The following is a 14,901-nucleotide window of genomic DNA, read 5'->3' as shown; positions in this document are numbered from 1 at the left end:
GACACTTCTTGACTTCTTTCCAATGGGCAAGGAAAAACAATTCATGTTCTTTTTTTATAGCAGTCATTTACATATCAAAGAACGTTATTATGTCTTGCACTAATCTAATCATCTACAGACTGAACAGCACGGTTTCTTTCTATCATCTTTACATAAGTCATCATTTCTGAGCTTCTAATTGTCTTTGATGTTTTTATCTAAGTTCTAATTGGGCTGCATTTGTCTTGATGTTGTACTGTCCTAAGTCGTAGATACAACTCTATTTGAAGACTTAGAAGGATGAGTAGTCAGAAAAGTATCGGAGACGACTTTGTATGATACTACTGTTGTATATGAGAGTATAGTTGCTCTTTGCTGATAACTTAGATTCATATTGCAAGCTGTTTTAAACATATTGCTGTCTTTCTGTAGAGCTTATCTGTCTTCCTCTCCTGTTGTTACAATTGCTCTTTCTCAGATGAATAAAAAGTTTGTGCTGCTTCTCACTGAATTTGTTTCAAAAGGTTATTCAGATTAATCAAGAAAATTGTAATTTTTGATTGTTTTTAACAGCAGTTGTGGGCCTCTCTCTCAAAGACTCAACATCAAAAGCTGTTATCTTTAGATTAATAAAATACTCTCTAATGCTGTTACACAAGAAGTTATTAATGACAAATATTTTAAACTACTATTCTTAAGACAGTGCTCTGGAAAGCTGCACTTGTTCACCTATACTCCCTTCATCCATTTTTACCAAGAACAACTGATAGTCTATGAACACAGTTTTGCAATAGGGTATACCGCAATCTTACAGTATTTTTGTCTAGATCATACTTCCTCAGCTTGTTAGTGAAATTGTTATGAGAAGCTATATAGAAAGCCGTGTTAAAATTCAGATACGACACTCAGTTCTCCTTAATCCACAAGACCTACTGCTTTACAGAATAAAATTATTTTGATTTGATGACACTTATTCTTAACAAATTCACTTTGGAATGCTACCTCTTTATTATTATCTCAGTCCTTACAGAGAAATTATTCTTCTAGTATGTACTTAAATCATACAGACTATGTATAATACTCTGGGCAGTCCTTTACCAACCTTTTGAAGGGACTGTTTTTCCCTTTTTGAGTCTGCTGGAGGCACAAATTGTGAAGGTGATGATTGCCAATTCTGAGATTGGTTTAGCCAGAGTTCAAAGGTGAATTTGTCTGATGCCATTTTCATGAAAACATTCCATTTATGTGAAAGTGGTAAATAGGATCATATTAAATTAAAAAAATGAGACGCTTTCATTTACACATTGTAACTGCAGTCTCTTAAAATCTTTTGGCAGTAATGTGTTCCTCAGGTTCTGTCATCACCAGGTTCTTAGCTTTTCCAACAGGCAAACATCAATATGAATGCAATATGGATGCTCTGGTTCTTTTCTCCTTCTTCAGCTTCTGCCTTTAGGAACTTATTTACAGTATAATTACTCAGACGTGAAGTCTAATAATCCACATGTAGCACATATGCATTCCTTAAAGCCTCTTTTTCCAAAGACTTTTCCAGTAAAACGTCTGAAATGCTGTGTCCAGGTTTGTACAGCAATTTGGTACCCACTTAAATAGTGTTCCTGGAGTCTCAAGGATCACTTTGCTATGGATTTAAAAAGGCGTAGCACTTGAATGTTCCTGAACTTTCTCTCAAGTGTGCTATGAAGCAAGTATTAGACATCAGTCTTCATTTGTTCACTAGCATTTTTTTCCAGCTTTCATGCATACAGAACGATACTTCTGGCAAAAGAGGATGTAGGATGGGTGAAAGACTTCCTGTCAACATCTGGGAACCTTTACCTGCAAGGGAGTTAAACGAATATGAAGATACTGTTTTGAGTGACCCTTTGGAAGTTGTTATTATGCAAGTGGAAAGCTAATAATTCTTTAAAATTCTGTAAAATATGTGAATCCGAAGTTCCTGGTAACCTTAATAGTTTTTTAACCATGTGGATCACAACAAAGAATGTGATCAGTGGTGTGACTTTGGTGCATCAGCTTTGAAAGGCAAGTGGCCTTTTCTCTGAAGAGGCTTAGAGATGATCAGAGAAAATATCATGAATGCTTAAATAAGATGCGAGTACTGTGGTGTGATTAGAAAGTGTACAGACAAAAACTGTAAGATGGAGATGTCAATGATGTGTGCAGTCTCCTGGACAGAAGCTTATTTGTTTGCTACCCAAGTTACTGATGCACAGTGAGCAAGTGAAGCCATTCCAGGGGTAAACAAACAAGAAGTGGTTTTGGAACTTTACATTTTTGAGAAGGCTAAGTCATTGTCAATGCAATGCATTTTATAGTTGCTTGCATTATGAAGGATTTGATAAGAAATCGGTCAAGAGTCACAGAAAAAAGGTGTTTACAAATTGCTGCAGCAGTTGATAAAACTTCTTCCCGTGCCATCTACCGCTAGGAGTCAGTAGGAAAACTAATTAATATAGAGACCCAGTCCCAGGATTATCATGGGTGGTCAGGATAACTGTTACTGAAAAGACTATGGAAGTATTGTTGATGGGTGTATTTGCTCTCTGTAGAGGCCTTATTTCCTATTGATGTTACCTGCTTCTCAGCTACTTTTGGTGTTATCTGGTTGACCATCAGTATTTGCTGTTCGGTAACGATACAATGACCTTCCCAAATCAGCGGAGAAACTCTTTTTATCTCACAAATTTTACATATTCCTGCCATATAAAAAGAGATTGCACAAAGTTCTTTTAGTGATACTATGGAAGATCAACTACAGAAAGTCAAATTTTTTTTTCTCCTGAATTACCGCACAGCCCTAAATTTAGACTCAAAAGCTGCCTACATATTTCTCTGTTCTAAAAGTATATTCTGCAATTCAATTTATTCTCAAAGATCATTTCTGAAGATCATCGTATTATTTACTACATTGACAGCATTTTGTAGAACAAACAGTCTCAACCTTGGAATCTTGACTGGTTCAGCAAACAGATCATAACTGTCTGTATGTGTATTCTTGCCACAAAAACATTTCTTCTGTTATCAACAAGTCTGGTAAGAGCTTTGTTCTCAGACATATGATGGCTCAAGCCTTCTCCTATAGGAAATATTCGAGACTGACTTCAACAGTAATAGGCACAACTCTCTCTGTATAACAGGTGATGTTTTGTCTGAAGTCTAAGCATCCAACAGAATGTGGTACATGTGCGATGTGTGATACCTGTTCAAAACTGTTAGTGTCTGTGGTAGAGTGAAACTGTTCCAGAATGCTTCATCTTTTTCACTTTCTTTTCACCTCAGTACATAGGCATTGTACCTTCTAAGCCTGCTTGTTGCCAGAGGCTTACCCATCATTAGACATCTCAGAAATATGTAAAGTTATTGCCAGAACATGTACTCTTAAAATGCAGCTTATAGGCCTTACTATCAACACCTTTCAGGAATTTCCTTCAGGAGGAAGCTGCTTTCAATTACCTATTTGTAGTGCTGCCTAGGACAGGGAAAACTTTACTTTTGTTTCTTCATTTACTGGATTCTAAGGATGTTCAGTGCAATGCACTGAAATCCTTCTGACCTCCTCAAGTCTACCCAAAGATAAAAAGACCACCTTATCTGTTGCTGCAGTGTTATTTTTCAGCATGACAAATACCAAATTAATACCAAATCAGAACAATCTTGTCATATTTACTTAAAAGTTTAGGACAAAGGAGAATCAAATCTGTGTCCTCTATTTGAAGTGTAACTGTGAAAACCAGTAAATGTTCCATTGTTGCAACTTCAGAAGTATTCATTTAAGAGATAATTCAAGAGTAAGATGTCAGTAAGACCTCTTTGAAAAGTTTTGAGCTGCCTCTAATATCTGTAGAAATAAAAATGCAGCTTGTATTTCCTGAGTGATAGTCATTACCATAAAAGAAATCAGTAGCTAACGATTTCTGCTATACATTACACTAAGTCAGTCTTGTAAACTACCAAAAGAGGCAGTAAATTGGGGGAGGAGCATCACAAGGCTAGGAATCTGTGGTGAAAAGCAAGTGAGAAGTCTTCATAGGGTGTAACCAGGACTTCAGTACTGGTGGTTGAGTGTGGTATCTAATTTGAGGAGGGGAGGTGGAGTAGTGGAAAGATCTTGAGAATCAGGATGAGTCAAAACAGGGCTTCCCAACATTGTGGATGTTATTGGCAGAATATGGAGTTGTTGCTGATGGTCGAGACAGGGTGAGATAAACCCGTTTAATACCCTGCTCTCTACATACAGAAGTTACAGGACTTCTCACAGAATGTACTAGGGAGAGAAAGTAAGTATAGCAGTGTGTGCAAAGAAGTCATCAGTAAAGGCACACCTTTCATGTGAACTGAAGCTTTGCTAGAGGTATCCATTCTTTTTTTCATCTACAGGTCAGTACATTGCTTAATGATTCTTAATATTTCTTAAAATCTCTGGTAGAAATTTAAGCTGCAGAATAAAGCTGCTTTCTTGTTTAGTAGTGTTTCTTGAATGAAGTATATGGGGACCTGTAGTCCAATTAGTTTTTGTTAGAAGTACTGACCTATGATGACCTGAACCAGAATGACTAATAATCTCAGTCACTGCTTTCTGAAGATCAGTATTCCCCAATGGATGAATGGAATCTGATAAATGTTGGCTCTAACAAGAGGAGGCTGGACCTATTGGTCCAGCCAATAGGCGGTTTTTTTTTCGTCACACACCAGTATTCCTTTTTAAGCCAAAAATTATAGCTCAGAATTATAATTGGGACAGGTTGAAAAGCTGCTCTGTTTTTCAAAGCTTTTTTCTGGGCTGACAGTTATGGGGAGCTGGTTTAATCTGAGGAACAAAAAGTTTAGACGTGATTAATTGGAGAATGTTTTTAATTAAAAATGTCCTCTTTTAAAAATTTCTCTAGATATACTCAAAGCCTGGAATGAGGGCATGTAGAAGTAAAAATTCATATGTTTAAAAAAAGGGGGGGGGGGAGCGATAAGGCAGGGAATGGTAGAAAAATGCCTTAAGACAATTAGTGTTTTCTAGACAGTAATGAGTGGGGGAGGTTGGAATGAGTTTACCTAAAATAAAATTTAAAAAAGAAAAAGAAAAAAGTTGAAAATGAACTGTCAGAATCAAAGTTAAGGAGGTTGTGTATGTTTTGATTTTTTTTTTTTTTTTTTTTTTTAAAATTAAAAATGTGTGGCTGAAATGGCTAATGCCTATACACTGATCACTAAGTCTTCATCACTGGACCTTATTAAGAATCTTTTTGATCTTTCCTTTGTCTGTAGTCAACTTGCTTTCATTGACCATTTTCTAATAGTTGATATTCTGAACCTGCAGGTACTATTTTTATTTATTCTTTTTTGGTGGTGGGTGTTTTTGTTCCATCTTCTCTGAAATGATCCCTTCTCTATCTGCAGTGAACTGCTAAAATTCTTAGGAAATACACTGCAACTATCTGGATTACATCTCGATCTAGGAATGATGTGCTTCCTACCAATCTTATTTAGACCTTTTGTGAACACAGTTGTATGTAGAAATACACATTAAAATTATGTAGGTTATATTTAGTGTGTTTTTATATCAACATGAAACAACATAACTGTTCAGTTTTTCTGAATTATTATTCTAGGATCAAGACAACCTTTAATCCAACAATCTCAGCCTCCACCTTATTCATCACCTAGAGATGTTCCCCCAGACATATTGTTAGATTCTCCAGAAAGAAAGCAAAAGAAACAAAAGAAAATGAAGTTAGGCAAGGATGAAAAAGACCAGACTGAAAAAGCTGCAATGTATGATATCATTAGTTCTCCTTCCAAGGACTCCACTAAGCTTACATTAAGACTCTCTCGTGTAAGATCTTCGGATATGGACCAGCAGGATGATATGCTTTCTGGTTTGGAAAACAGCAGTGTGTCAGAGGGTGATATTCCTTTTAATGTGCAGTACCCAGGACAGACTTCTAAAACACCCGTTACTCCACAGGATGTTAACCGCCCACTAAACGCTGCTCAGTGTTTGCCGCAGCATGAACAGACAGCTTTCCTTCAGGCACAACAAGTGCCTGTTTTACAACAGAACACTTCAGTTGCTGCAAAACAACCTCAAACTCCTGTGGTACAGACACAGCAACAGGTTTCGCAACAAGGAACTATAACGTCATATGATGAAGTAGAGTTGGATGCATTGGCTGAAATTGAGCGGATAGAACGTGAATCAGCTATTGAAAGGGAGCGATTTTCAAAAGAAGTACAAGATAAAGGTAAAAGGATTGTGTGTGTGTATACTCTCTATATATTATATAAATATATATATATGCATATAAAGCCCATATATATATATATAAAACTTCCTGTCATTGTCACATAGTTCAATTCTGTTTACTCAGTGTAGGTTCTTCTGCGACATTCATCTCCATTCCCCTCCAACAATGAACTGTAATCTCTCATATATGCATATTTTTAATATCTGGTATTCTTTATTTGGGGTCTTAATGGATGGAAAGTGAAGTTCTTATGTTTCAAAATTCTTTTTAAGCTACCCATGAGACTGAATGAAGTACAATTGATGTTGCTTATAGTTTCTAAAATCTCAGCAGTACCATAAGTGAAAATTTGTAATAAGTTTTGGTAGTTGAATTATTAATTAACTACCCATGTTGCCTAATTTAAGAAAATACAGGAAAACTCTTTTATCCCATTTCTATTCATATCCCCATTTGAACCTGATGTGAAGGAGGTGTTAGATTAAAATCACATCTGTTCTTTTAAAGGCAGTGTAATGATTGGGTAATATATACTACTGTGTATGTATAGTATGTATCCAATGTTTGTTCAACTGGATATTCATTGTTAAGTAGCCATTACAAGCTTTAGAGAACTACCATATATCTATATGGTCTCTAGCACAGAACCAGATGAGGCTCTGAAATGTTTTCACTTCAGTAGCTGTACTGATTGTCTTAACTGATTTCATTGCATCTATCCTCTTTGGTTTTTTTTGTTTTGTTTTTTCTGTTGTTAACTGGTTTGAAGGTCTTAGGCTTCACAAGTCTCAAAAGTAGATGCAAAGCCCACATGTAAATCTTGAAGATATAGTTTATGAATTAGATAGTGATAGATTAACATAAGTATTGTTCAGAAGCTTTCGTTGCACTGTGTTTAACTTCTGAGAAAAAATCTTCTATAGTATAATGCTAATTTATTAGATACTCCCAAGAAAAATCTTGCAGAGTGGAAAACAGCACAAATTCTGATTTTGGAAGTTCATAGGTGAAAATAGTCAATGTTGGATGTACTTGCATGGATGCAACTGAATTTACATACAGTTTGGGTCTTTAACCAGCAGAGAGAGCACAAATTTTCTCCCTATTCAAAGATTTTTTTTCTAGTTTTAAAGATGTGGGGATGGGGAGGGGAGAGAGAGAGTTTATGTGTGTGTTTGTTTGTAAATGTGGTTGTTGCAATTACTAAAAGGTTTAACTTCTTAGATATTTCTTATTTGGTAACTAAATCAAGTCTTTTTAGGAAACGTTGTTGTTTGTGAATATATGGAGAAAATGTGTGCTCACCTCTAAAGAGATGTCTACTGTCTTTAATGAAATGGGGAATTTGTTACTTTGCTTAAATCTCTTCTAGTAATTTTAAATTTATTGATGGAGAGCTTGTGGTTTGTCTCCTAGTACTTCAAAAGCTAGTTTTACATCCACACACTTCAAGTAGAATCTCCAGCATATTTTAGCTGAGAAGCATCTGGAAAAATGCACTGTATTTTTGATGATGCACAGCAGCCTTCAAATACTTAGAGCAAGACTAAAACACGCTTTCTCTTTTGTTCTGGCTTTCAGGAAATGTTGAGCGTTAGTTGTAAAGTTTGTTTACCGTAATTACATAGCCATAGATTTGTTTCTTTTGGGGAAAGGAGTGATTTTTATAGCATGTGATCTCTCCCCTTCCCCACTGCTCAATAACCATTTTGGTTATTTGGTTGGAATCCTTATTTGGGTAAGGATTCCAACCTTATCCTTCCCTTCTACCTGCATCCTCTGGCAGGTCTCAGTTCTTCCTGAGTTCCTGCAAGTGCTATGAATCTGGTGCAAGAGTTGCTGCCTTACATTGGGACAAAAGGTCACCATTTATTCACTGATGGTCACTTGCCCCTCTGCTAGACAGCAGCTCTGTTCACTTTGGTTGCTGAGGTTTCAGCCATGAATGAATAGTATTGAGTAAAAGGATTTTTAGCAGTCTTGGGACAGATTTTCTGAAAAGCTGTTACCTTGGAGAAGTATGGTTCTTATTTTTTGGTAATGCTTTTGCCATTGCTTGTAAGTTTGTACTGTGTCTCCAAGTTGATACACTCTGGGATTGTTCTAGTTACAGCTGTTTGGTTTGGTGTGACTGCAGGAAGAAGCTTCCTCTATTGTTCTTACGAGAATATGTCTGTTAGAAATATATCCAATAACTCCTAAATATGTCATTCATTTTTGCGAAGCTGCTGTACTGTATTTATGCAAAAGCCTGACATTTGTGCATTTTAGTACGTATACTGTAACTTTACATCACATTATGTCAAGAAAATAGCGTGATTGTAGCAAGTACTTGGTCTAATTAGAATGGGAGTGCATAGTGCTAGCTGATGCTTTACAATAGCAAGCGTCCCTCTAGAGAACTTACTCAAGATGCTAACACATGCCAAAATCTGCCTGAAAGTATCTTTGCTGCTTTTCTAATTGAAGCATGGGAATACATATTACAATCACACTACACTTTCTGTGTAGGCACAAGTTGTCTTCCATAAATTACTTTGAGTAGAATTGTACTCGCAAGTTTTGATAGAAGATTAGTGGTCTCTTCTGTCCTTTCTTTTTTAGATGTGAAATCTCTATAGTACTATGCTTCATCAAAGGTTTTCAGATGCTTTCTTTTTCACAGTAAGGCTTTGGTTAGATATGACATGTTCTTTCTGAGGCTTGGAACCCATAGTGTGGTGGAACTGTTTATTCCAGAGGAGAGGCAGAGATGGGGGGGGGGGGGGAGGGCCTCTTGCTAAAAATTATACAACTGCTACACTTGCCTAAGGCAACGCTAAGGTCTTTTCTTTTAATGCTGCGGTCCTTTTATAACGTTTGGTACAGGTGGGAAATGGGGATTGGAGCCCTTTGGTAATTATAATACTTTTTGTAATAAATCGTTAATTCTAACAAAACTGTTAAAATATTTAGCTTCCACCAAACAAAGTCTCTCGAAGTGGGAAGCAGTCTCTGTTTCAGAAGTGGAACTAACACAGGGTTTTGCAGCAGTGCCGCCTTCTTTGAAAAGCAATGTATCCTTCTGGAACCTGATTGTCATGCTTTTGCTTTCTGAAAAAGGAATTCTTAGTGCAAAAATCACTAATGCAAAATCTGGCAGATTTGACCTAATGTGTGTCAGATATGCAGAAGGAGTGATTTTATAATACAGACCTTTTGCCTCATGTCTGAGTACTTTTCAGAGCTCTGTTTTTATAATTGTATCCTTTTGGTCTGTTTTGATCTTGGATTAAGTGGATTGTAAGGTCTTTTCATCATGATAGGGTGGTGTGAAGTTTGAAAAAGTTAGTTTCGTCCTTGTCCTCGGTGTGGAAGGACAAGAGTCCATCTCCTCTTCCTACTTGTCCATCAAGGAAGTCTCTACTGATTAATTTTGCAAGTAATTTGTCTGTATCTGTTAATGAAAGGAATAGTTGGAGATTTTGGAGATCAAGGCACTTGGCACCGAAAGTACATTCTAATACATCTATAATGTTTAATAGCCTCAGAACAAATAAATAAGTCTATGGAACGTGACATATCTCAGGTCTTCAGTTCCTATTGCCCTCCTCGCAATGGACCGTATACCCTCATCAGATACAAGCTGTCAATCAATACTAGATCATATCTTCTCTTTTGAAAGGATGTGTAGTATTACAGATAGATCCAGCTATTATTTATCAAGACTCAGATTATCTGAGTTGGAAAAAAATTGATTCAGAAGGCCTCATACAGAAAGGGTTTATCTTTTTCCACAACAATCAACAAGTGAACCATCCTCTGCTTAGGTGTATTGTGATATTTTGATTATATAATTTCTTTAGAATTGTAATGAAGCTTCACACATACTTTCTTCTCTTTTAATCACTGTCAGTAGTCACATTTCCTGTACTGCTTGGTGCTGATGAATACTTTTGAAACAAGTAGAGTTCTATATTCTGAACCTGTTTTGTTCACTTAACTGGAGTTGTGCTTTGTTCACGTTCTGAAGTTGACTACTCCAAGAAAGTACAGGAAATCCTGCTGAGTTTTAGAAAATTATGTCCCAGGAATTTCTGTTCTTCTCAGGAATCTTTTTTTCTTTGGTTGGCGGGGAATGTTGAGGGAGAAATTTCATTTTGGTAACCTCAGTTCTTTGCATTAACTCATGCTTTGCCACTGTTTAGAAACAAGTGGGTTATTTTTGTGTATAGTCAAGTAGTTCAAAGCTAGTCAGTCACTTTCAGTCTAAACCTTTCCTAGAACATTACTTTAAGTTCTTCTTGTTCTTCAAGATTTAGACCTGCTACTGAATTAATTTTCAGGTTCAAGGTTTATACCTCAAGATCTTTCATGCTTTTCTAAAAACTCCAAATACTGTGAATCAAAAATATTTAAGATATTAATGTTAAAAGGAGCTCTGAGTCTTCTATGAAGGGGAAAAGGGAAGATAACCTTGAAAATTACTTGAAAAAACAGAAGGTAACCCATCTTTTTTCAGAGACTTTTTCAAATTGCTTTAGTTTTTTATTCAGATTTGCTAAATTTTAATTTGAGCTCTTCCATACATAGTATTGTGTGTTCACTGTTAGATTTTAGGCTACTTCAAAGACACTTTTATATAATACAGCTGTCTTAACAGATTAAGGAGTTCTGCTTTTGCTTGTGAAAGGCACTGTTCTCTGGAGTTTGTGAGAAGAATAATGGAATCATTAATCACTAACCATTTCATTGGGAGGCTAATATTTTTTTTTAAACTTAAAAGCATTAGAGGCGTTTTTTAAATGATACAAACCTATTCGTATCTGTGTTTTTTTCCCTATATATTTTACCTCTGAGGATCCATTTTACCCACTTCTTTGGAATCTTACTGTGGATTCTTTGAATTAGGAAGAAGTGAAACTGTAATAAGTTTATTTCCAATAATTGGATCAGTTAGGGGGCAATTGGATGCCTGCTGTGGGCCCTTCTTTTTTTAGTTCGTTCCAAGCCCATAGCAGCAGAGACACACATCCCAAGAGTGTGAATCTGCCGGAGCAAAACTCTCAAAACTACAGTTATAGGTAAGTAACCTTTTTCTCTTACCTTTTAAGTTCTTATCCAGCTCCTCTCCCTTTCTCCCCATTACCCATCTCTCCCCAAAAGTTCCCCAAAGAGGAAACTAATAGAAGAACACTATTAAGAATTAATAGTTTGTTTATGTCTAATTTTATGTAGCCAATTAATGAAATGACAGAATATGTAATTATAACCAGTATAGTAGCATTCATTTCCAAAAATATGTTATAGGGGTTTTATTTCCTTAAAAATGGAGTAACAAGTGTAGTCATTTATATAGTAATCTTGCAGGAGATTACAGTCACTAATATCAGAAGATGAAATGAGAGAGTGTAAAATATAAATGACTGTGTGTCTATGTGGTAGGACAATGTGAGAATTAGGTATCGTGTATTTTGTGTATACAAGCTTTCATTAGCTCTGCATTTTGTAGTGTGACATAATGGATGAAACTGGCACCTCATAGCTTTCCCAAGAAAAAGCAGCTTTGCAACCTCCAGTTCTATGGATGGGAGGGGGGTGGGTGTGGGTGTGTGTGTGGGGGGGTGTGTGTGTGTGTGTGTGTGTGTTCAGACGTATTGTAAGAAAAGTAAGGGGAAGAAATTCCTCTCCTATCTAGAGAAATTGCAATGAAGTGTTGCAATGTTTCCATCTGTCTAGGAAAAATTAATTTCTTTTGTATCTTCTATAAAGAATTACACACTGATTGAATGAAAAACAGGTTTAAAAAAAAAGTAGAGGCATATTTTTTTAATGGCTTTTACTTTCTTTTGGTGCTCTGTAACATTTTGTGTAACATGGAATTGAATTCCCCCGTTTATCCCAGGTTGTCCTTTACACAGGGTAACGCAGAAACCTGCTCTTGTAAGCAGGTGTAGAAAATAACTAAAACCTAGCAGTGTGGTAAGAATTCTTCTCCCCCCCCCCCCCATCTGTAGCATAAACTAAGATTGGAAAATTAAATATAACTGGCATGTAGCATATGCCCCTGGTTTTACCTGTTAGATGGATGGGAGGATTTATAATATTACTTACCCAGTAATGGCTTTATTTTGTTCTGGGACAGTCACTTCTCTATAATGGATTTCAATCTTGAGAAAGAAATGGCATGTATAATTAATAAACCTTATTAAGAGTTTAACCCCAGCATTTCTATAGTTCATAGTCACTAAGCTCACTCTGACATCAACCTAAGAAGACACAGAATTTTTTTCATTATCATGCAGTATAAATGTTACTGGATCTAGTTAATTGAAGATGTTTTTGAGTGCAAGGTATGATGTCAGAATAAAATCAACATCTGGAAGGGAGATTTCAAAGTCATTGCTTATTTCTAAAGTTTGCTGTTTATACAAATGAATTAAAAACTAATTGGATATGTTAATCTGTAAGTGATACATAAAATAAGTAGTTTTCATAAAGTCTACTGTTAGCGTGTTGCATTTTTCTTGTGAAGTTAGGTGCATTATGTGTTTCAAAGTAATTGCACTTAAGGTTTTGCTCAGATATTTTAACAATTGAGTTTACAAAACTATAACTCTTCACAAAGCAATCATGTGGGTAAACCCCAGCATTTGTGTCAGAAAAATCTATCTCATAAATAAATTAAAATCATATTGTTTGTAAAAGCAATATTAAATTCAAGGAGGTTAAATTACAGCTTCCAGTCTCTAAACAAGTGTAGATGCTTGATTATACTTTTCTGTAGTTCAATTCTTGTTATTTTCTAGTGTAATATTTCTTTTGTATTACTATAGTTGACAGGGAATAATGAGTTACCAGACAGCCTTAAGTAGAAAAATTCATAAGATCATATTTCAGTCCAGTTATATATCAGTCCATATATCATCTCCAGTTATGCTGATTATGTTATTGTTATATTTAAGAAAACAAGCAAAGCTTTACCAAAAAGAAGGTTCTGAAGCCTGCTACACCCTAAGACATGTCAGAGTCCTGTAGTCTTTTTGTGTTTTGTCCTTGAATGAGTTTGTACGTCCCTCCTGATGGGGTTTCCTTTTTGCAGTGACCAGAAGTTTGATAAAGTCTTTCAACAGATTGCTAAAAATTAGCAGCTGTTTCTGTTCAGATTCTCAGAAATTCCTTCCTCTGAACTGCAGCAGCTGGAAGCCCTCTGGTCTGTACTTTGGAGACTTTGGAATTATGTTCTGTTCTATAAAGCTTCCTATACCAGGTTCATGACTGTGCTTTCTTAGTTTCTTCTGTAAGGGAGCAAGCAGTGAGAATAAAATACCTGTGTTTGCCGAGTCTCTCCTTCAAGGAGAGGAGGTAGTACTGTGGGATTCTCTTCTACTGATGGGAAGAGCTCTCTTTGCTTGTTCAATTCTTTGTTTATTGGAATATGGCTTTGGGGGGAGGTCACGTGAGAGCAAACTTTCATGGTCAGTAATGCTGAATGTTCATGAAGGAGTAGAAGGAGAAGAATGGGTATTTGCCCTCACTCCATTGATAGGTCATCCATCAGTACCATTAAAGTAATTTTAAACCTTCCTTGTACCCAGATTAGATTGATTGGTTTAGATTCTTGTGGTCTACAGAACACTGTTGGTTGGGGGGACAGGGCACTTGGACATCTTTGAAGAGATCTGTGAAAAATAAATAAGAAAAGAAAACAGTTGTCAGTGAACATAGGTTTGTTATTTAGATGTATAGTTATGTGTTACCTGTTGAAAATTCCTAATCTTAACTGTTAGCTTAAATAAGACAAGCTTGTAATTGGCCTCTAGCTGACTTGCCTCTAATGTTGTTAAAAAATGGAAGGTTTCACAATAAGTAATAACTGCTTAGGACTGGTATATTTGGTTTAAATGTATTCATTGCTGATTTAAATAATTCAAGTAAGTGGTGTTTCAGATGAATGGAGGCATATCCCGGTAACCTCTGAAGCGTGTTACAGCTTTAACATACAAAAGTCTTAATTGTTATGCTTTAAAAAAAGGAAGTTTGTACTGGAGTCCTCAAAATGGTTCATCCAGAATTCAGCGTTAGAAGATAAAACTTCTTCGTGGTTCTGAAGAGGAGTACATTCACATTTAACCATCTTGGATATGAAGTCTCCAACTGAATCTCTTACAAGGTGTAAATGGGGAAGTGATAATTTATCTGTTGTGTCTTCAAGATCATTCAAGATGATTCAGAAATCTCTGGATTTTAGTCTACCAACTAGTAGTAATAGAGTGGAGCGTTACCATTCTCCTAAAATGAAGCTTAGCAACCATGCACATGGTTATTATTTAGACTTGTTACCTTTTCACAGATATTTACAAAAGGTCCATTTCAGTTTGCTAGAACAAGTAGTTCTAGAAGTTTTTACGCTATCATCCTATTATACTCATTTGTTGAAAGAGTTTAATCTGGGACTTAAGGCAATCATCAGGTTTGCAAGAAAGCAGTAACATCAGAGACTTCAGCACTAATGGTGTTCTGGCTGCTGCTTTGGAAAGATTTCAGGTTAAGTGGAAGAATGGAGATACTTCTTTAATACAGCTCCTCTCATCCAGCTGCTGTCCCTAACACTTGCTCAGCTTCCAAGCATTTCCGTTTTCAGGATCGATATTCTTCAAATCATGATTGACTTGCGGTT

The 14,901-nt window shown here is 36.1% G+C and overlaps 1 protein-coding gene across 4 annotated transcripts in view; it reads left to right on the top strand.

Moving 5' to 3' along the window:
* The window catches only part of NIPBL (NIPBL cohesin loading factor), a 159,736-nt gene that overhangs the window by 80,027 nt on the left and 64,808 nt on the right, over positions 1 to 14,901 (top strand). For all 4 annotated transcript variants that reach the window (XM_050913707.1, XM_050913706.1, XM_050913703.1 and 1 more), the window contains exon 9: positions 5,607 to 6,239. In XM_050913707.1, the coding sequence (XP_050769664.1) occupies positions 5,607 to 6,239 (633 nt within the window). The remainder of the gene's footprint in view (positions 1 to 5,606; positions 6,240 to 14,901) is intronic.

The sequence above is a fragment of the Gymnogyps californianus genome, chromosome Z (genome assembly GCF_018139145.2).
Source record: "Gymnogyps californianus isolate 813 chromosome Z, ASM1813914v2, whole genome shotgun sequence".
In the NCBI taxonomy this organism is placed as follows: Eukaryota; Metazoa; Chordata; class Aves; order Accipitriformes; family Cathartidae; genus Gymnogyps; species Gymnogyps californianus.
Note: the sequence above shows the minus strand (reverse complement) of the source record. Positions and strands in the feature narration are given on the sequence as shown.